The sequence below is a fragment of the Astatotilapia calliptera genome, chromosome 7 (genome assembly GCF_964374335.1).
Source record: "Astatotilapia calliptera chromosome 7, fAstCal68.1, whole genome shotgun sequence".
NCBI lineage: Eukaryota > Metazoa > Chordata > Actinopteri > Cichliformes > Cichlidae > Astatotilapia > Astatotilapia calliptera.
In genome coordinates, this window is record NC_137428.1 from 23433660 (window position 1) to 23455669 (window position 22010).

Consider the following 22010-nt stretch of genomic DNA (forward strand, 5'->3'; position numbering starts at 1 on the left):
CCTTATCAGTTACAGTGAAAGGAAAACAAAGGACTTCTCTGAAACCCATACTGCGTTTCCCTGAAAGGAAAGATGGTCAGATAATGCTACTGTGGAATGGCCTGTTTAGGGGTGGGGGGAATGGGTATCCATATGTCAGTCTCTCACACCGAAAATATACACACTGTGTTTGCAGCTTTCAACAGAAATAATAGACTATTCAAACTCCCAAAAGTCCACTCTACCCTGCCTATGTTTAAACAGACAAGTTATACAAGTCCTCTCCGGTATATCCTGCTTTATTCCACAATATGTGCTCCAAAATAGCACACTGGAGAACAGTTGTACCAACGTGTCATATTTTATTGTCTCATAATTTTACTGCTTTTTCTCGCCCATTGCTGGGTTTGTTTGTTTTTTTAGGATTTTACTTCCATCTAATACAGTCTAATTTGCACATTTTCACTGATGCACTTTGGTTTTGCACAAACTTTTGGATTTTAACTAGTTTTAAAGTTAAATATTAGTACTTTCCATGGGGTTTCAACTAGAGTAACCGAGAAATAATTTATATTTTTTACAGTCTGTCAAGCTAACATTGTGTGGCAAGCCCTAACGTACCATGACCTGAGTGCAGCAGTAGTTTTAGTCCCTAGATGGCCAATATCACATGCCTCAAGTTGTGTTCCAAAGCCACAGTGACCCAATGATTAGATCTAGCAAATAATCCTATGTCCCCATAGGGCTGACACTCAGGAAGTGCAGGAAGTGCAACAGAAAGCTACAAAGCAGAGAAATGTGAAGAAGAGGCAATATTAGGTACTAGTGGAAGAAGAAGGTAAAGGCGAGAGAGACTTAATTAAGATCGGAGTGATAAGCAGGCAAGAATGGGACAAGTTCCCTGAAGAGAAGAATTTTCAATTTGCCCTGGAAGACAGCAGATGACTGTGCAGTTTTTTGACTGCAGGTGAATTCTATCATTGTTGAATCATAAAGGGAGAAGACTACATCCTCAGACGGCCACAGGGACTGCTAAGCACCTGTTGGAGGCGGACTGAAGAGCATGTCTTCTAACTTGTTTCACTAAGTAACAGTCTATTAAGCCTATCAAAAAAACAAAAGCAATAATGACACAAAAGATCATCATGTGAAGCGAAAAAAGCCTTAATTACAGAAACATTAAAAAAAGAGTACAGACACAAACTTACCATTTATGTTAAAATGCACCCAGTGCAACCAATGCAATGTGTTAGTTAGCAAGGTGCATCCATAGCACACAGACACCAGCTAATTACAGCTTAGTAGGTACTTTCAATTGTTCCCTTATTTTCCATGGGGTCACCACAGCATATGGATCCATACGTCTGATTTGGTAAAGATTTTAAGCTGGATGCCTTTCCTGATCTAAGATTTTTGCTGGGTTTGGGACTGGCACAAGGTGTGTGTGTGTGTGTGTGTGTGTGTGTGTGTGTGTGTGTGTGTGTGTGTGTGTGTGTGTGTGTGTGTGTGTGTGTGTGTGTGTGTGTGTGTGCCATCCAAGACTGAGAGGACACACAGACACGCGCGCACACACACAAGTCCCTCCCACACCATGGACCGCACTAGAGCACAGGTTAAACTCTTGAATAAGCTACACCACACAGCGATCCATATTGTTATTCGGCACATAACTCCATTAAAGAAAAAGGCAATAATATGACGAACATGTTCAATAGGATCGGTTCAGTGATTTCACTGCAAAGGCTAAGCAGTGTCAATTCAAATATCAAGTTTGAAACCATTTGTAGTATAATCTAAATATTATTATGATGGAAATACTTTACTCATTCACTTATTTATGATTGAACAGGTATTCTGAAGATCAACACTGATCAAGACTGCTTGAAAAAACAAACTGTAGATAAGCATCAGCCAGCAGCAGTATCTGAACTGTGTTTGGATGATAGGTCTCACAGTACTACACACAGACTATACTCTGTTAACTGTAGTCTAGGTTCCTGTCTTGCATCTGGTCTTGTTTTTCCTAGAAACCCTGGGAACCCTTTTTTTCATTTCAGGTGCTTTTATGAGCTTGGTACTTATGGTATCTTATGGTATGTTATGATTTTGTAGGTTAAGTAGTTACCATTTTCTTGTACTTGTTCTGTCAAACTCTGCAGATTTCCACGTAACTTTTTACATTTCACTTTGCTACTTTACATGTTTTTACACTGTCCGTCTCACAGACACATTACTGAACTGTATGGTGGACTAACATTAAACACGCAACACAGCAGTCTAACCTTGTGCCTGAATGGCTTTTTTTCCTACTTAATTATTAATAGGAAAGGCCAACAACAGAGACATGGCCTACACTCTTTTTAACTAGAGGCTCTTTGAGATTATGATTAATAACCAATAAAGTGGGCTTCAAAGAGTACACATAGTTCTGGGCTACAAACAAACCCAGAAGGACATATAATCAATCTCCCATTATGTCCCTAAACTTGAAAGAAGCAGTCCTTTTAAAAGATTTTCCTTCCTTTTTCAGTGAATTTAAAAAAGGCTACGCTGAATGACAATATCTGCTGTACCCTTTCTAAGTGTGGGATAAATGTTCAGAAAGGTTCGACTAATGTGTCTTTGTATAGGGCACACATATGTTTGAGGAGTTTTAGATGCCAAAGCTTTCAAGCGTTTGAGTCTCTACTTTTCGATTTTTGAATGTTCTTGCGTTCATACTTCTGCTCATTCATTCATTCATTCAGTTATTAAGGTAATAAGAAAGTATCAAGAGTGGACCTATTATCTTAACTTTTTCTCATGGCTTCTATTGTAACCGTAACACTACAAACTAAGTCAGGGCAAGTACAATAAAATTCACTCACATTGATTTTAACTGAAAGAAACCTCAATATAGGCATATGAAAATGATTTTAATACTTTTACTATATTTATCTTAATCTATTCTAAACTATTTAGAAATGTTGTCCAAAAGTATGTGTGTGGAATAACATGAATCTTTGTTGCTTTTTATGCTGTTCCCACTGAATTCATGGAACATTAGAGCAAACAAAATGCAATAGCACAACCTACTGAGCAAAATATGAAATGCACTGTGGATGTTTTGCTCTATATGAACATACTAGAAGAAACATCACTGATGGAAAAACAAGAAAAGAAAAAAAGAATAAGTTAAATATTACCATGCTGAAAATACACCCATTTTATCTTAATTGTTTGCTTAATTCAGATATGGTAATATAAATTCACTGGCCAGTTCATAAGGTACACCTTGCTAGTGTTGGGCTCAATTTGCCTTCAGAGCTACCTTAATTTTTTGTATCTCTTTCTGGATTGGTGACTGTGGAGGCCATTTGAGTACATCATTGTCATGATCAAGGAACCAATTAAATGATCTAAGCTCTGTGACACAGCATGTTAACCTCCTAGAAGCAGCCTTTGGTCATGAAGGGATGAACCTGGATGACAGCAATGGTATTTAAATAATGCTTGGTATATCCCCCAACACAATTGCAGCAGCCGGAACTGTTGATATAAGGCAGGATGGATCCATGCTTTCATGTTCTTTATGCCAAATTCTGACCTTAACATCTGAATGTTACAGTAGAAATTAAGACTCAGTGGATCATGCAATATTTATCTTCTATTGGTGGCCAAACATCCTGCATCCTGCAGCTTAAATTTAGGTTAAAATTGTGTGAAAGAGGTCAAATCAAATTCATTGCTGAAATTTCAAATTGTAGTTAAAACTGGTGCTCAAAATGAGAACCATAAAAAATAAACACTGGGACTTGTTACACATACACATCCACATTCACTCACATGCACACAGTCGTACCAAACTTGAGCATCGCCCATCTTTACCTTTTGATACTTTCTTTCAAACTCTTAAAAAAGCACATATGTCAGCTCATTAAAATTAAGAGAAAATTAATTATAGTGAAGACTTCAGACTGGTTTGTGAACTGCAGCATCATGCAGGAGAGCCAGAGTTATAATTTTAAGGTACCATCCCAACAAGAATTCTTTATTGAGGTTTTAAAATACCTGGTTGCTAAAACATAATTGCATTTTCTGTCTAGGTCCCATCAGGTGAACTGAAACAATTGAGAAGTGATCTTTGAACTGGCCTCCAAAGTCACTATCACATGCCTGTATGATTTGTCAAAAGAGTCATTTATTTTGAAGGACAGTGAAATCCTTTGCAAAACGTCAAACAGCTCTGACCGCTTCACCTCCTCCGTAACAATTTAAATACTGGAGATTTTCAGTGGAGTTGACACCGCAAGATAACACAATTCTCATTGTTTCCTGGTACACTTGTGGCTCTAATTGCTGAACATCTCCAATATTGAATAAGGACTTTAATTGGGTAGTTGCACATGTGGGAGAGATGACTGCAGGAGAATTGTGTTTCACTCCCCCAAAACCTCTTAGACAGATCTATATCTCAAGTTTCAAACACAGTAAAATCGGCAAATACAAAAAAAGATCAATACCCCCAGGTATGAAGAAAAAACAGGCAGTGGCATCAGGAAGAGGTTGTCCTTCACGACTATTGCTTTGACTGACAGAATTGCCAGTTAATGCCAGTATACAGAGTTAATCTTCTTATTCTTGTTCATACTCATGTCCAAATAACAATGAGCTTTTCGGAAACAGGGTTGTGAGAAAGGCACTACAGTGGTACAGTCTGGTCTCACTGGAGGAAGGGTGAGGGTCTGCTTTGCATCCTCAGGACTTCCTGTTTGTGCTCCAGTTTGTAGATATCTGACTTATTGACTTTATTCTAAAGATCCATTCAACAGAACCACAATTCTGTCTTTCAGCAGCACATTTAGCAAGTGCTTTGCAGTAAATGTAATCTCCCACCAGATGGCGACAAAATGTGACACACTGTGAACTGAGGCGCGCGTGCACACACACAAGCACATACATGAACCCAGAGCACTCATTTTGTAACTTAAGATTAACCTTAATAATGAATTATTTACTGGATACCCGACACTCAGCAACATTGGACCTTTTAAACAGCGTAGTTTTGAGTGAAAAAATCGGATGATGTAGCAATTCCGTGTTCGTGAAGTTGATGTAAAACTAAACGTATAGGAGGAAATTATTTAATAATAATTAATAATAATTGTTAAAAAACGCTACTATGACTCCCAGTAACTCTATGCCTAGACTTTATAGAAAGTGAGATGGACCTTTTATGTTCCAGCCAGATAAGACATATTGGTATCCTGAGAATATTTGCACAGCCACATTACTATGTCAAATATACCATTAAACATTTTATGCTTTTACTTGTATTTAAGTTTGAAAATGCTCTTAGCCTGCCTACCTTATTTGCTTGAAGTGAGAAGTAGAACTCTTTGGGTTAAATAAATAAATAAATAAATAAATAAATAAATAAACAATTTGCAGTTTGTATTTAAAATCATTTTTCTACGTTAACCATGCCAGGAATTAACATTAATGTTTTAGGTATGATAAAATATGCACTTAGGAGTAGCTAATTGAGATTGGTAAACTGAGCATGCGCCTCGGCAATCCCATGGCAACCACGTTTGGAACGAAGGCATGACATAACGTAACCTACGTAAAACAAATGCGTACAGACTTCAACGTAGAGCCCCATTCTGGCTAGTAGTTAAGTATTTACGTTAACTAATTACGAGTTTTTTATTTAACTTTATTAACATAATTCACGTATGTGCACTACAAAGTGGGACCAAGGGGAAATTACTTCACGTAATATATACGGAAAGCCACGGTAGTCTCCTCTTTTCACCCGGAAGGACAGGTTAGCGGAGAGGAAGCTCTTCTCGTGCTCAAAATGCGGACTGGGGACGCTGATTGTGTTTCCAACTCAGTCGCTTACAAGAAGTTCTTCTCTAAGTGTTTAGAACAATAAAAAGGGACCTGTTTGGATTGCTTACATTGTGGATACATTTCGTAAGAAAATGTAGGTATGTATGCTTTTTCAGAGGCTCTCAAGTACAGTCAGTCAGTGTTAGTCATTATTTTAATCCCAGCTCGTAGTGTATTATTCGTATCTTATAACTTTGATTGTAGCATCATCACTGAGGATACAAAACACGAGGAAACAATCTTTATATTAATGTATCTCTGACAGACATGGAGTTTCTCCCAGTCCTTGATCCTCAACATAAACCCGAAGAAGGAATATGGTTAGTGAGTTGAAGTACTTTCAGTGCACTTGTGATTTTAAAAAGAGTATAACATTGGATGTAGCCTGTGGTTAAAATTTTTCTGTTGCTAATAGGTATTCTTTGAGACCCAGGGGAAGTGCTCCAGGTGTTAGTGTTGGTCACACCTGTATATTCACTCCATCTGAAGATGGAGGAAAAGGGAGACTCCTTATTATTGGAGGAGCCAATCCCAGTGGCAGTTTCTCAGATTCGCACATCATAAATCTAGGTAAAAATTATATATATATATATATATATATATATATATATATATATATATATACACACACTGTAAAAGCTGGCTCTGAATATATACATATATATATATCCAGAGCCAGCTTTTACAGTATTATGACCTCAGTATACCTCTGTATTTTATAATATAGTTATCAGGCTTGTGTTTTACAGGCTTTAATGGGACGTCTTTTTTAATTATGACAAGAAGCTAAAGTTATCATCAGCCATCAGACTGATATTATATAACTTTCTTTGCATTTTTGTTTTTGTATGGACCAGACAATCATGGCTGGGACATTGCTGAGTGGGAGGGTTTGGAGGCAAGGTATGAACACTGCAGTTTTGTACCAGAGAGCTGCCCCCAGAGCCTGTGGGTGTTTGGGGGTGCGCAGCAGACTGGAAATCGCAACTGTATCCAAAATGTACAGGTGGCAGGTAAATCCTATTTTAACCTAACCTAGTAATCTGATGGATTTTCACAGATGAGAAAGGTTTCACTCAGATTTCTTGTTGACCTGTGAAACCATGGCTGTGAAAACCTTGAAAACTTGTAGTCTGTAACCATACATGATCATATAAATAGATTACACGATATATTGAATACCCACAAATCTTTTCCATTCTGTGTGTGTCTAGACAGTAACCCTCGCTGGAATACTGTAGAAACAAATGGGACACCCGCGAGTCCCAGGACATACCACACCACCTCAGCCTGCCTTGGAGACAGGCTTTTTGTGTTCTCTGGTGGGGAAATAGGATCTGCACCTGTCTCTGACTCCAAACTTCATGTGTTTGATACAGGTTTGTGTCAGATAAACCTGCTGCTTATCGCAGTGCATTACAATAACACCACCTGACAGTATTTCAGAAGAAATCTGCTTCAGAGATGAAATTTTGTTATTTCTTCCGGGTTTTGATGTGAAAACTGAAATAGCTGATTGGGTGCCGTGTCTAAGATATTGATTGATCTATTTGTATTGGACATCTATGTAAATTGCTGAGTTGAATTTTCATCATAAATAGTAATCTTATGCTTTCTCAATCGTCAATGGTTGCTTTATATAATAATGTTTTAAAAATAAGGACAAAAAATCTATAAAGAGAGGATATTAGAAAACATATCAATTCACTGGGCTACATATCTATCTGTGGATGTCTCCACAATCAAACCTGTTAAATTATTTAACAGAGTAGGGCACCAATAAATGAAATGCAAAGGTTGTATTCATTTCACTGACAGCAGTTTAAAATAATGTGTAAAATAATTGATAGTGTAAAAGACAATGAAAAAATAAAGTGGGATTTTTTTTATCATATGCTTCAAAAATATGTACGTTTAATTTACAGCATTACAAAGTATTTGCTACTCTAGGAAGATCAGATGTGAAATCAGAGTAAAAGTCACGAGATCAAATAGAGATAATGTCATTAAATTTGAACTTTCATAGTTCATAGTTGAATTTCATATATTTTACATTTCTCATTCATGCGAGCGCAGTTTCGCCAGAATGGATTAAGAACGGTGGCCATCTGAAAATAATTCCAGGGGTCAAAATGTATTTTAGTTATTTTCAGTAAAGACATTTTGATGCAGTAGAGGTTCATTAACACTAGAGCCAAGCAACAATTTTAAGCGTCAGCTTTTTAGATTCAGTGATTTGAAGTTTAGTAAATTTTGTTTCTTTATTTCTTTTGGGAGCATTTTGGCTGTAGACCTTTTTAATTAGCTGAAACTTAGCCTTGACTCCATATGGTCAAATAGCATTTCTATTCCACAGCTTAGAATGGCTTTTAGGTCAAATTTCATTTTTACTGAATCATGTGAGAAAATTATGGAAAACCTGGTACTGAATTGTTTTAAAAATGTCTTATTATTATAATTCTTTGGTTTTCATCACTTTTGGTGTCTTAGATGCTCTCATGACTAAACCTCTATATCAGGGGTCCCCAATCCCAGTCCACGAGGGCCGGTGTCCCTGCAGGTTTTAGATCTCACCCTGGGTCAACACACCTGAATCACATGATCAGTTCATTACCAGGCCTCTGGAGAACTTCAAGACATGTTGAGAAGGTCATTTATCCATTTAAATCAGCTGTGTTGGATCAAGGAAACATCTAAAACCTGCAGGGACACCGGCCCTCGTGGACTGGGATTGGGGACCCCCTGCTCTATATGTATATTATAAACAGTGTTGGGGAGTAACGGAATACATGTACCGGCGTTATGCATGTAAAATACAAAATATGAGTAATTGTATTCCATTACAGTTACCCTTTAAAAGGGTGGTATTCAGAATACAGTTACTTTGTTGAAACAAATGGATTACACGGTGGTCTTTTCCTGTTTCATATGTTAGGCTATGCCCTCTCTATTTTTGGTAATTCCACGCCAGTGGAAACCCAAACAAAACACGCATTAAGAGGCTCTAATGCCTGTGTGTCAATCTCGCGGACTATGTAACCCCTACTTGCGACCCGCATAATGACATGAAGAAATATTTTTAAAAATTGGTCAAGAAATTATTTAATATGAAGGCAATAGGCAGTGATAGAGGCATCGCCCTAAAGAATGTAGCCTCATGGGCAGTGTAGTCCGTGCTGCAGGGAGAATGGACTGCCATACCCGTTATGTGTCTGTGAGCGAGGGAGGGAGAAAAAGGAGAGTGGAAAAGTATGAGTTGTCCCTGAGCAGAAACTGGAGATGGAAGCATGTAAATATAGTATAGCTAGATTTCAGGCTACGAGCCCGACACAGAACCCGACGTATTAGCCAGAGTTCCCTTTACTATGGTTCGGAGCCGGGGACCTATTTTATATACACATGAAATAGTTTTCTATACGAGATCGCTGCAAAAACTGCAGCCTTACCTAATGTCCACCCTACTGTTACTCATTTTATATTAAGATTCTAAAATGTAGTTGGTATTGGTATGGCGAGTAGCCTTCAGTAATAAATCACACAGCAAGAGTACATTCATGTAGTTGTAAAAACCATAATAATATATTAAGTAATCCAAAGTATTCAAAAATATGTTACTCTCATTGAGTAACGTAATGGAATATGTTACAAAAATACATTTTGGGGCATGTACTCTGTAATCTGTAGTGGAATACATTTTAGAAGTAACCTTCCCAATGCTGATTATAAAAACAGAAAAAAAAAAAAACACACATAACAGACATAATTGATATATGATGCAAACAATTAAGAGAATGTATACACTCATTATTCATTCACTGGTAGATACAAAAAGATCAAGTGCTGAGGAAATATGATATGTCACTGTTCGAGGCATTTCCTGTCTGTGATTGAGATTTTCAAAAAGAAAATCCATATTCTCCTGTTTCTTTCATGTTTCACTATTGACAATTGCTATGAAAAGCGTATATGCTTATATAAAAATAATCTTTTTTCCGTCCATCTCTTCTGTGTAAATCTGTTGCAGTTTCTTCTACTTGGTCCCAACCTGAAACACAAGGCAGGCACCCTCCAGCCAGACATGGTCACATCATTGTAGCGGTGGATTCAAAGATCTACATTCATGGGGGCATGGCTGGAGACAAATTCCACAACGATATGTATTCTCTTGATTCAAGTAAGACTGTCCACATCTGTGATTCACAAAGGAAGCACTTTGTATTTCAACACACATGCATCATACATATTCAGAGTATCACTGCATTGCACTGGGATGATATAAAAATATCTGTTAAATTATCTTTAAAGGGAACGTGAAGTGGGAGAAAGTGCAGGCCAAAGGAGATATTCCACCAGGAGTAGCTGCCCACTCAGCTGTTGTGCTGGGCAAAAATATCTACATCTTTGGAGGGATGACAGCAGATGGAGCAAGCAACTCCATGTACAGATTTAACACTGGTACACTGTCTTTAAGCCAATTTTTTTTTAACCCTATATAAATACGGTATTTTAGTTGTTTACAAACATCCAAGTATGATTGTTTTTATATTTTCTGCTTGCAGACAAATGTAGATGGCTCCTAATGAAATTCAAAGGAGCTCTGCCACCAAAACGTCTTGACCACTCCATGTGTATATTTCCCTGGACGGTGTGTGATGATGGGAATCCAGAGGAGGAAGCCAACGGACCAGCACCCCCTGAGCCAATAAACCTGTTATTTGTATTTGGAGGCATGAATACTCTGGGTACCATATATAATGACTGTATTGTGACTGTTGTCAAATAAAAAAAAAAAAAACTAAAAAAAAACTAAAAAAAAAAAAAAGCTTGAAAGGAAAAAAAATGATATTGCAATAAAATATTTCGACATGAAATTAGTTTTGGAATTTGCAGTTTTACATCTAAACAAGTTTCAAATTAAAATTATATATATATATATGAGAAAACTATAAACTTTTGCACTACCTGTGAATTTAAAGAGCCCTTCATCCCACAGACACTATATTCAGTGTACCCTCAAAAACCCACCCAACTACATCCCTCCCCATCAGGACTGCCTGAGAACAGCAGCAACAAGCCTCATATCCAGGCTGACAAATATCTCCGCCTTCCAGCGAAGAGAACACGTCTCACACACTGAAACTTGTTTTAAAGTCTTTCAGGAAATTCAGTATGGTCACTTGTTATTGTCAGCCCCTTCCCGACCACTCCTCTCACAATTTGAGTCCCATCAGTCCAATATGTACACCAACATGCCAGAGGGCCAAGGAGCGACAAGACTTCAGACCTGCCTACAACTCATCCTTCTCATCTTGCTCACTGCCCTCTGGTGGTGGACCACCTGCACTACCGTAGAGCTTGGTGATAATGGGCTGAACCACCTCCTCAAGCTCCTTCTTCTTGGCCTGGAACTCATCCAGGTCAGCATCTTGGTGGGATTCCAACCATTCAATCTTCTCCTCCACTGCTTTCTCAATGGACTCCTTATCGTCATCTGACAGCTTGCCACCAAGCTTCTCCTTGTCACCGATCTGGTTCTTCAGGGAGTATGCGTAGCTCTCCAGCTCATTGCGAGCGTCGATCCTCTCCTTCAGCTTCTTATCTTCGTCAGCAAAGCGTTCTGCGTCGTTCACCATGCGCTCGATGTCCTCGGGCGTTAGCCGGTTCTGGTCATTTGTGATTGTGATCTTGTTCTTGTTGCCTGTGCCCTTGTCCTCAGCAGTGACACGCAGAATGCCGTTGACATCAATCTCAAAGGTGACTTCAATCTGCGGTACACCGCGAGGAGCAGGGGGGATGCCAGTCAGGTCAAAGGTACCCAGGAGATGGTTGTCTTTGGTCAAAGGACGCTCACCTAAGAGAAATAAAAAAAGTCAATTAGACTTGTGGAACTTATTTATTTCACTGTCACGGGTTTCTTGTCATTGGAGTCTGTATAAAAACACTATTTGGGAAATTTAAAGAATAATATCCAAACTCTTACCTTCATAGACTTTGATGGTGACAGTAGGCTGGTTATCAGAGGCTGTAGAAAAGATCTGAGCTTTTTTGGTGGGCACCACAGTGTTTCTGGGGATCAGCTTGGTCATTACTCCTCCAACAGTCTCAATACCAAGGGTCAGGGGGCACACATCCAGAAGAACCACATCACCTGCAAGTGAAGGAAAATGTTTAGTAAACAGGACCACATTTGAAAGCTCACCCCTGTTTCAAAGAATATCTCTAAAAGTGATGACTCACCAGTGTCCTCCTCTCCAGAAAGCACGCCAGCCTGCACAGCAGCTCCGTATGCCACAGCCTCATCAGGGTTAATGCCTCTAGATGGCTCTTTGCCATTGAAAAACTCCTTCACCAGCTGCTGGATTTTGGGGATACGGGTGGAGCCTCCAACCAGGACAATCTCATCAATGTCAGACTTCTTCAAGTCAGAATCTTCCAGCACCTTCTGTACAGGCTTCATGGTGGAACGGAACAGGTCCTGGGTTTTGAAGAACACACAGGTTAAAAAAGCTCGGTCAACAGTTTCTCCCATAATGTTTGATACGCAATATTTTCAGAACCAAATTAATATCTTACCATGTTCAGCTCCTCAAACTTGGCACGAGTCAGGGTCTCAGAGAAGTCCTCTCCCTCAAAGAAAGACTCGATCTCAATGCGGGCTTGGTGCTGGGCAGACAGCGCCCTCTTGGCCTTCTCGACCTCGCGACGCAGCTTCTGCACAGCACGGTTGTCTTTGCGCACATCTTTGCCAGTCTTTTTCTTGTACAGCTTGATGAAGTGCTCCATGACACGCTGGTCAAAGTCCTCTCCTCCCAGATGAGTGTCACCGTTGGTGGCCACCACTTCGAAAACACCGTTGTCAATGGTCAGAAGAGAGACATCAAAGGTGCCACCGCCCAGATCGAACACAAGAATGTTCTTCTCTCCGTCCTTCTTGTCCAGGCCATAAGCAATAGCAGCAGCAGTTCTAAAGAATACAATGAGAGTTTATTAGAAGGGAGTGCAGAGATATTCTTTGGAGTTTCAAATTGCAAATTCATTTTGACTGGATGCTTACGGCTCATTGATGATTCGCATAACATTCAGACCAGCAATGGTACCAGCATCCTTAGTGGCCTGGCGCTGGGCATCGTTGAAGTAGGCGGGGACAGTGACCACAGCATGTGTGACCTGAGGAAAAAGGATAAAGTTAGATTTGATGATACACCATTTAATTAAAATTTTCCCTGTTTTACAGTCTCTGACTTTTTGTACCTTCTTGCCCAGGTAAGCCTCAGCAGTCTCCTTCATCTTAGTCAGCACCATAGCAGAGACCTCCTCGGGAGCAAAGGTCTTCATCTGACCACCACCAATGTCAACCTGGATATGGGGCTTGCTCTTCTTCTCAGTAACCTTCAGAGGAAAACATATCAATATTAATTTAACAACAATTTAGCTCAAACATGACCCACAGAACAAGCAACTACAAGTTCTACTTTCAGTTTACAAGCTCACCTTGAAGGGGAAGTACTTGATGTCCTGCTGCACAGACGAGTCACCCCATGTGCGACCAATGAGCCTCTTGGCATCAAAGATGGTGTTCTCAGGGTTAGAGGTCAGCTGATTCTTGGCAGCATCACCGATCAGACGCTCACCTTCACTGGTGAAGGCCACGTAGGAGGGGGTAATTCGGTTTCCCTGGTCATTGGCAATAATCTCCACACGTCCATTCTTGAACACTCCAACACTGCAAGAAAACAGTTTGAATTTAGTCTGAATGCCATTTTATTCCACTGTGGCATCATGTCACTATTTAAAGATTTTAACGTGACTTGTTACCATGAGTATGTGGTCCCCAGATCAATCCCAACCACAGTCCCCACGTTGTCCTTCTTATCATCATCGTCGGCGGCAAACACTGTGCCGACTAACAGCATCACAACCCACAACAGCTTCATCTTTGTTTGTTTGCTCTCCAATCTACAAGGAAAATGCAGAAAATAAATACAACGTAAATCAACGTGGCTTTGAAATCAATAAGTGGACTAAGCCTCCCGAGTTCATGAAGCTAGCAGCTAATGGTACTGATGTGATTTGCTGAGCTCCAGAACCATAGCAGATTTGAAGTTGGTCTTAGATAATAAATACTATAAACATTTTTGACTACGTTATTGTACCTAGAGTATAATAAGTCCAATCCGTTTTGGCAACTTAAAATATTTTGACAAAACTGTGATGTAACATTGGTTGCAATTCCTACCACCTTCTTGGCCAGCTCCTCTTAAAAAACAACAACAACCACATTTTATTCTTAGTGGCAATTTAAAAACAAAAAAATATTTTATTCTAAGTGGTAATTAAAAAATAATCAACAAATAAAACATATTTCAAAGTCACTCGGCATTTTTAAATATTATTCTTTCCTTTTTCTTAAACACTGACTACTTCGTGATAAAAAAAAAAAGTATTGTTGAAAATGTAAAAAATGATCATGCTGATGATAGACGTTTTAACCTTCATATATAAATCTGTGACGCACTTGCCCCTGTTGTCAGTTTAGCTCACTCCGTTTAGACGCACCAACATGAATCCCAGTTTGAAGCCGCCGGTTCGAGTCTTACCTTCGCCAATTTGTAGTTGAGGTCTTGATAGCGTCTTTTTTACAAAATAAAACAGTATAAGCAACGATAACCTCCAAAAGTTCCAATACTGTGAAGCAAACTGTGTCTATTTTGTCTATTTCACATAATTGCATCTGTGAAATCGTGTATATATAGAAGCCTTCATAAACAAGTCGTCACGCTTTCCCGGTTTTGAGGCTCGCTATTGGTTGAGCTGCTGTTTGGTGGAAGGCGCTGATTGGTTTCGTCTAGCGCGCTGGCTGCACCTGATTTGCACATATCAGGTTTAGGCGACGTCACCGTTTGTGCCGAAGTGTGAGTGTGTGAATGTAACGCCACAAGTATGTAAAAATAAGTGAATGTATGTATAAATGTATAATTACCTCCGCCAAGGCAGTTATATTTTTGTCAGTCTCCCACTTAAAACTTTTGATAGAAATCTGATAAACCTTCGTAGGAGTGTAGTGTGAGTTCATGTTAACAACACATTAAAATCGGCCTTGCATACACTCAGGTCTTCATTGTAAACTTAATGACCTATTGGTCTATTGGTGGAAAATTGCCAAAAGCCTTATAACTTAGACTCTAAAGATTTTAAATGTCATACCAAATTTAACCTTTGACCTCTCTTTCAAGTTCAAAAGATTAATCTGAAAGTCAGAGGTATAATGCTACATGGAGATATTTAAAATGATAATAGGTTTTCAGACTGCCAAGAACATGTTGAGGTGGGACACTTTTTGAGTATAACTGATTCATTTTATCGTGACTTTCTTAAGTATGTTACAGTAACAAATGATAATCGTTTAAATATATAGCAATAGGCATACATGTACAATGTTTCTAAATAACTATTATGTTTTTACAAAAACTAACTTTTTTCACTTGATAAATTATCGCTAAACATTTAAACCATTTTTTCTAAACATTTCAACAAATAGAATACAAAATACAATACTATTCCCTTAAAAGTAAATACTGCGCTTTCTATCTATCTATCTATCTATCTATCTATCTATCTATCTGCCTGTCTGTCTGTCTGTCTGTTATGCCATACAACCATAAGATAATTCTATCTTTATGCTTTTTGTTGCTGGCAGCCTGTTGCAGAAACACAATTTTTGTTCCAATTTTTTTCAGTTCCTACTACAACTACCATAAATGCCAAATATATCACAGTTTGACAGACAAAATTTGTATTTTTGCACCGACATTTTTGCACCCAAAGAGCTATTAGGTGAAAACTTGGCATATGTCTGCATGGTTTGTAGATTGTTTATAAAATATCAGAAGAAGATGAACAAGTGGAGGACCAAAATAAAAAAAAATTTCAGGCCTAAAAATCTACCGCAGGTGAATATTGCCTGAAAGTCATGACCTTAAGAAACAGGAAAAAATCCAGCAAACACCTGACACAGGACCTGAGAAATGCATCTAGCTTTTCAACTGATCCATCTGCTGTTTATTGAAGCCTCATCAGAAATGGTCTAAGTTGAGGGGTGGCTCTCAAGAAGCCATTCTTAAAGAAGGGAAGCAGGGAGAAAAGGCTGAGGTATACCAAATAACACAGGTACTGGATTGAAAATCAGTGGCAACAGGTCTGTTGGAGTGATTAATGAAAAAATGAAATCTTTGATGTAAATCCTCATCGATATGTACAGAGAAGGACAGGACAGAGCTACAACAGAGAGAACCCACAGCCACCTGTAATACACAGTGGAGACTATGTTATGTTTTCGAGGAGCATTTCAGACAGTGGCATTGAAGCTTCTTTTTTTTTTAACTGGTGGAATTCTGAACGCAGAAAGGTACAGTCAGATTTTGATCCACCTTGTTGAAAGCATCTAATTGGCAACGGCTTTATTTTCAGCATGACAGTGATCCCAGTATACCCCCAGTGCAGTAAAAGCAGACCTGGATTTAAAGCACACAAACAATGGAACACAACCAGTCATTGATTGGCTTCCCCAGTGCCTGGACCTCAACATTATTCAAGCAGTGTGGGATCATCTTGACAGAGAATGAAAACAGCCAACATCCAAACACAGCTTTAAATGTCTTTCAAGAAGTTTAAGTTTTCAAAATAAGATACCTGATTCTTTAATATTTTTATTAAGGGGGACAAAAAGCACACATTTTAAATATCAAGGGGCATGTATTCTCTGCATTGCCCCTGAAATTATGTTTTTTTGCTGCTGTAAATTATGCCTTTCTGGTTTCAGTTTGAACAAATGATATGAAAAATATGTTTATATGACAGTAATTATTTTTTTCTCTGTCCATCACTTTCGTGTAAATCTGTTGCAGTGTCTTCTACTTGGTCCCAACCTGAAACACAAGACAGGCACCCTCCAGCCACACGTGATCACATCATTGTAGCGGTGGATTCAAAGATCTATATTCATTCACTATGTCAACACACATGCAGCATAATTGTTCAGAGTATCACTGCATTGCACTGGGATGATATAAAAATATCTGTTAAATTATCTTTAAAGGGAACGTGAAGTGGGAGAAAGTGCAGGCCAAAGGAGATATTCCACCAGGAGTAGCTGCCCACTCAGCTGTTGTGCTGGGCAAGAACATTTACATATTTGGAGGGATGACAGCAGATGGAGCAAGCAACTCCATGTACAGATTTAACACTGGTACACTGTCTTTAAGCCATTTTTTTTTTTTAACCCTATATAAATACGGTATTTTAGTTGTTTACAAACATCCAAGTATGATTGTTTTTATATTTTCTGCTTGCAGACAAATGTAGATGGCTCCTAATGAAATTCAAAGGAGCTCTGCCACAAAAACATCTTGACCACTCCATGTGTATATTTCCCTGGACAGCGTGTGATGATGGGAATCCAGAGGAGGTGCAAGCCAACAGACCAGCACCCCCTGAGGCAATAAACATGTTATTTGTATTTGGAGGCATGAATACTCTGGGTACCATATATATTGAATTTTGTAAAATAAAAAAAATAAAAAAAGATGTAGGAATAAAATATTTGACATAATTACATTTAAAGCTACCATTAAATGCTGAAAGAAAAAAAAAAAAAAAAAAAAAAAAAAAAAAAAAAAAGGTTAAATGCTTCTCATTCATGTACAAAATTGAAATTTCATACACTGAAAGATGAAGTTTTCAGAGGGTTGACTTTACCAATGTGGAACCTGAAACTATAAAATAAGACCGGACAGAAAACAGTTTGTATCAAACATTTATTTCAATTGTCTTTCCAGAAGTACAATGACCAGATTCAATAAATAAACTTTTGCACTGCCTGTGAACATAAAGAGCCCTTCATCCCACAGACACCATATTCAGTGTACCCACAAAACCCACCCGCCCCACCCAACTACATCCCTCCCCATCAGGACTGCCTGAGAACAGCAGCAACAAGCCTCATATCCAGGCTGACAAATATCTCCGCCTTCCAGCGAAGAGAACACGTCTCACACACTGAAACTTGTTTTAAAGTCTTTCAGGAAATTCAGTATGGTCACTTGTTATTGTCAGCCCCTTCCCGACCACTCCTCTCACAATTTGAGTCCCATCAGTCCAATATGTACACCAACATGCCAGAGGGCCAAGGAGCGACAAGACTTCAGACCTGCCTACAACTCATCCTTCTCATCTTGCTCACTGCCCTCTGGTGGTGGACCACCTGCACTACCGTAGAGCTTGGTGATAATGGGCTGAACCACCTCCTCAAGCTCCTTCTTCTTGGCCTGGAACTCATCCAGGTCAGCATCTTGGTGGGATTCCAACCATTCAATCTTCTCCTCCACTGCTTTCTCAATGGACTCCTTATCGTCATCTGACAGCTTGCCACCAAGCTTCTCCTTGTCACCGATCTGGTTCTTCAGGGAGTATGCGTAGCTCTCCAGCTCATTGCGAGCGTCGATCCTCTCCTTCAGCTTCTTATCTTCGTCAGCAAAGCGTTCTGCGTCGTTCACCATGCGCTCGATGTCCTCGGGCGTTAGCCGGTTCTGGTCATTTGTGATTGTGATCTTGTTCTTGTTGCCTGTGCCCTTGTCCTCAGCAGTGACACGCAGAATGCCGTTGACATCAATCTCAAAGGTGACTTCAATCTGCGGTACACCGCGAGGAGCAGGGGGGATGCCAGTCAGGTCAAAGGTACCCAGGAGATGGTTGTCTTTGGTCAAAGGACGCTCACCTAAGAGAAATAAAAAAAGTCAATTAGACTTGTGGAACTTATTTATTTCACTGTCACGGGTTTCTTGTCATTGGAGTCTTTGTATAAAAACACTATTTGGGAAATTTAAAGAATAATATCCAAACTCTTACCTTCATAGACTTTGATGGTGACAGTAGGCTGGTTATCAGAGGCTGTAGAAAAGATCTGAGCTTTTTTGGTGGGCACCACAGTGTTTCTGGGGATCAGCTTGGTCATTACTCCTCCAACAGTCTCAATACCAAGGGTCAGGGGGCACACATCCAGAAGAACCACATCACCTGCAAGTGAAGGAAAATGTTTAGTAAACAGGACCACATTTGAAAGCTCACCCCTGTTTCAAAGAATATCTCTAAAAGTGATGACTCACCAGTGTCCTCCTCTCCAGAAAGCACGCCAGCCTGCACAGCAGCTCCGTATGCCACAGCCTCATCAGGGTTAATGCCTCTAGATGGCTCTTTGCCGTTGAAAAACTCCTTCACCAGCTGCTGGATTTTGGGGATACGGGTGGAGCCTCCAACCAGGACAATCTCATCAATGTCAGGCTTCTTCAAGTCAGAATCTTCCAGCACCTTCTGTACAGGCTTCATGGTGGAACGGAACAGGTCCTGGGTTTTGAAGAACACACAGGTTAAAAAAGCTCGGTCAACAGTTTCTCCCATAATGTTTGATACGCAATATTTTCAGAACCAAATTAATATCTTACCATGTTCAGCTCCTCAAACTTGGCACGAGTCAGGGTCTCAGAGAAGTCCTCTCCCTCAAAGAAAGACTCGATCTCAATGCGGGCTTGGTGCTGGGCAGACAGCGCCCTCTTGGCCTTCTCGACCTCGCGACGCAGCTTCTGCACAGCACGGTTGTCTTTGCGCACATCTTTTCCAGTCTTTTTCTTGTACAGCTTGATGAAGTGCTCCATGACACGCTGGTCAAAGTCCTCTCCTCCCAGATGAGTGTCACCGTTGGTGGCCACCACTTCGAAAACACCGTTGTCAATGGTCAGAAGAGAGACATCAAAGGTGCCACCGCCCAGATCGAACACAAGAATGTTCTTCTCTCCGTCCTTCTTGTCCAGGCCATAAGCAATAGCAGCAGCAGTTCTAAAGAATACAATGAGAGTTTATTAGAAGGGAGTGCAGAGATATTCTTTGGAGTTTCAAATTGCAAATTCATTTTGACTGGATGCTTACGGCTCATTGATGATTCGCATAACATTCAGACCAGCAATGGTACCAGCATCCTTAGTGGCCTGGCGCTGGGCATCGTTGAAGTAGGCGGGGACAGTGACCACAGCATGTGTGACCTGAGGAAAAAGGATAAAGTTAGATTTGATGATACACCATTTAATTAAAATTTTCCCTGTTTTACAGTCTCTGACTTTTTGTACCTTCTTGCCCAGGTAAGCCTCAGCAGTCTCCTTCATCTTAGTCAGCACCATAGCAGAGACCTCCTCGGGAGCAAAGGTCTTCATCTGACCACCACCAATGTCAACCTGGATATGGGGCTTGCTCTTCTTCTCAGTAACCTTCAGAGGAAAACATATCAATATTAATTTAACAACAATTTAGCTCAAACATGACCCACAGAACAAGCAACTACAAGTTCTACTTTCAGTTTACAAGCTCACCTTGAAGGGGAAGTACTTGATGTCCTGCTGCACAGACGAGTCACCCCATGTGCGACCAATGAGCCTCTTGGCATCAAAGATGGTGTTCTCAGGGTTAGAGGTCAGCTGATTCTTGGCAGCATCACCGATCAGACGCTCACCTTCACTGGTGAAGGCCACGTAGGAGGGGGTAATTCGGTTTCCCTGGTCATTGGCAATAATCTCCACACGTCCATTCTTGAACACTCCAACACTGCAAGAAAACAGTTTAAATTTAGTCTGAATGCCATTTTATTCCACTGTGGCATCATGTCACTATTTAAAGATTTTAACGTGACTTGTTACCATGAGTATGTGGTCCCCAGATCAATCCCAACCACAGTCCCCACGTTGTCCTTCTTATCATCATCGTCGGCGGCAAACACTGTGCCGACTAACAGCATCACAACCCACAACAGCTTCATCTTTGTTTGTTTGTACTTAAATCTACAAGCAGATCTGCAGAAAAGAAATACAACGTAAGATATTAGGTGGGTTCAGCCTCCCAAGTTCCATTAGCCAGAAACTAACGGTACTGCGTAATGTCACTTGCTGAGCTTGCAGACCCACGGCAGACTAAAAGTTGGTCTTGGCAAAAAAATATAACAGGAAAAATGAATTCTCGATAAAATAAGATGGATCACCAGTCAATCATTCCATCATTACCACCACCCCACTGCCAATTCCCCGGTATCTTGCTAACTACGCTACCATGCCTAGCAGACATGTAGGGGGAAACCACCATGCTAGAACATTCCAAACTACATCCTGTTTATTATATTTAGGTTACCGAGTATGTACAGTTCATTCAGAGGACAGTAGTGTAGTTACATTTCAGCTGGTTTATTTGTCAATATTTAGCTTAACCGGTTTTATCTTAATAAAACATTTTGCAGAAAATGGAAAATACAGCTATGCTTCATTATCATATTCATATTAACGCTTTAGACATACCTTAACAGAAGTACAACCAATGATTTAACGGCCTTTGCGTTTCCTCTACCGGTAAGAGTCGCTTAGAGCAAACTGTATCTCCTTCAAATCTTTACTTGTCTAGAATAATGCTGGACGAAATGTGGTCTCTCCATATATAAGCCGTCACTTCTTTCCCGTCGTGGAGGCTCGCGATTGGCTGAGCTGTTGCTCGTTGGAACACGCTGATTGGTTTCATTCAGCACGCTGGCCGCCGCTGATTTGCACACATCAGGTTGAAACGACGTCACCGTATGTGTCCACTGCGCCGACGCTGATTGGCTGTCTGTCAAGGGCAGTCCTGAACACAGTTGGTGCAGCTACATGCCACTCTCAAGGCCGGGGGGTGGGTGCATTTCTCGCACTTCAGACATTTACAAATTTTTGCTGCAATAATTTTTTTTTTTTTGCAATGGCCCACCAAGTGTTAGATTTGTAATCTTAATTTTGCGGTTTTAAGGCGTGTCATTACGAGGAGATAGTGATGCAATTGTGATTAGTAATGACTAACTGCAATGAGTATGAAAATCCAAATCCTTTGTGTGATTGTGGTGAATCTGACAGGAAATCTTGTACCAGGTGAACTGGGTTGTCTGGGTGTTTCCTCAGTGAATGTACAAGTCTTAGCCAAAGACTTCAGATACATGTGATCACACTGATTTCAATTTGGTTGGAATCTTTTGCACACATAAGAAGGTAACATAAACTGGCGCATTCAGTTGGGTTTCAATTCAATCAACAAGACAAATA

At 39.9% G+C, this 22010-nt stretch overlaps 3 protein-coding genes across 4 annotated transcripts; 1 reads left to right on the forward strand and 2 right to left on the reverse strand.

Annotated features, from left to right (window-relative positions):
- Positions 1–5586: 5586 nt before the first annotated feature.
- On the forward strand, positions 5587–10727 carry rabepk (Rab9 effector protein with kelch motifs). Of its 2 annotated transcripts, none has more exons than XM_080304256.1 (8): positions 5587–5950; positions 6122–6176; positions 6272–6426; positions 6714–6869; positions 7071–7235; positions 9881–10030; positions 10162–10311; positions 10416–10727. In XM_080304256.1, exons 2-8 carry the CDS (start codon positions 6124–6126, stop codon positions 10637–10639), a joined length of 1053 nt encoding a protein of 350 aa, XP_080160382.1. In that variant the 5' UTR covers positions 5587–5950; positions 6122–6123; the 3' UTR covers positions 10640–10727. The 2 variants fall into 2 exon arrangements, with proteins under 2 accessions (XP_080160382.1, XP_026029493.2); XM_026173708.2 differs by having other exon boundaries at positions 5602–5954.
- A 345-nt stretch (positions 10728–11072) lies between these two features.
- LOC113010158 (endoplasmic reticulum chaperone BiP-like) lies at positions 11073–14602 on the reverse strand. Its single transcript, XM_080304255.1, has 9 exons — positions 14454–14602; positions 13672–13812; positions 13348–13579; positions 13108–13245; positions 12911–13023; positions 12430–12820; positions 12094–12331; positions 11837–12004; positions 11073–11707 (listed from the first exon to the last, which is right to left on the reverse strand). Exons 1-9 carry the CDS (start codon positions 14585–14587, stop codon positions 11145–11147), a joined length of 2118 nt encoding a protein of 705 aa, XP_080160381.1. The 5' UTR covers positions 14588–14602; the 3' UTR covers positions 11073–11144.
- A 3053-nt stretch (positions 14603–17655) lies between these two features.
- On the reverse strand, positions 17656–21457 carry LOC113025681 (endoplasmic reticulum chaperone BiP). The gene is made up of 9 exons (XM_026173709.2): positions 21243–21457; positions 20595–20747; positions 20271–20502; positions 20031–20168; positions 19834–19946; positions 19353–19743; positions 19017–19254; positions 18760–18927; positions 17656–18628 (listed from the first exon to the last, which is right to left on the reverse strand). Exons 2-9 carry the CDS (start codon positions 20711–20713, stop codon positions 18066–18068), a joined length of 1962 nt encoding a protein of 653 aa, XP_026029494.1. The 5' UTR covers positions 20714–20747; positions 21243–21457; the 3' UTR covers positions 17656–18065.
- Positions 21458–22010: the final 553 nt, after the last annotated feature.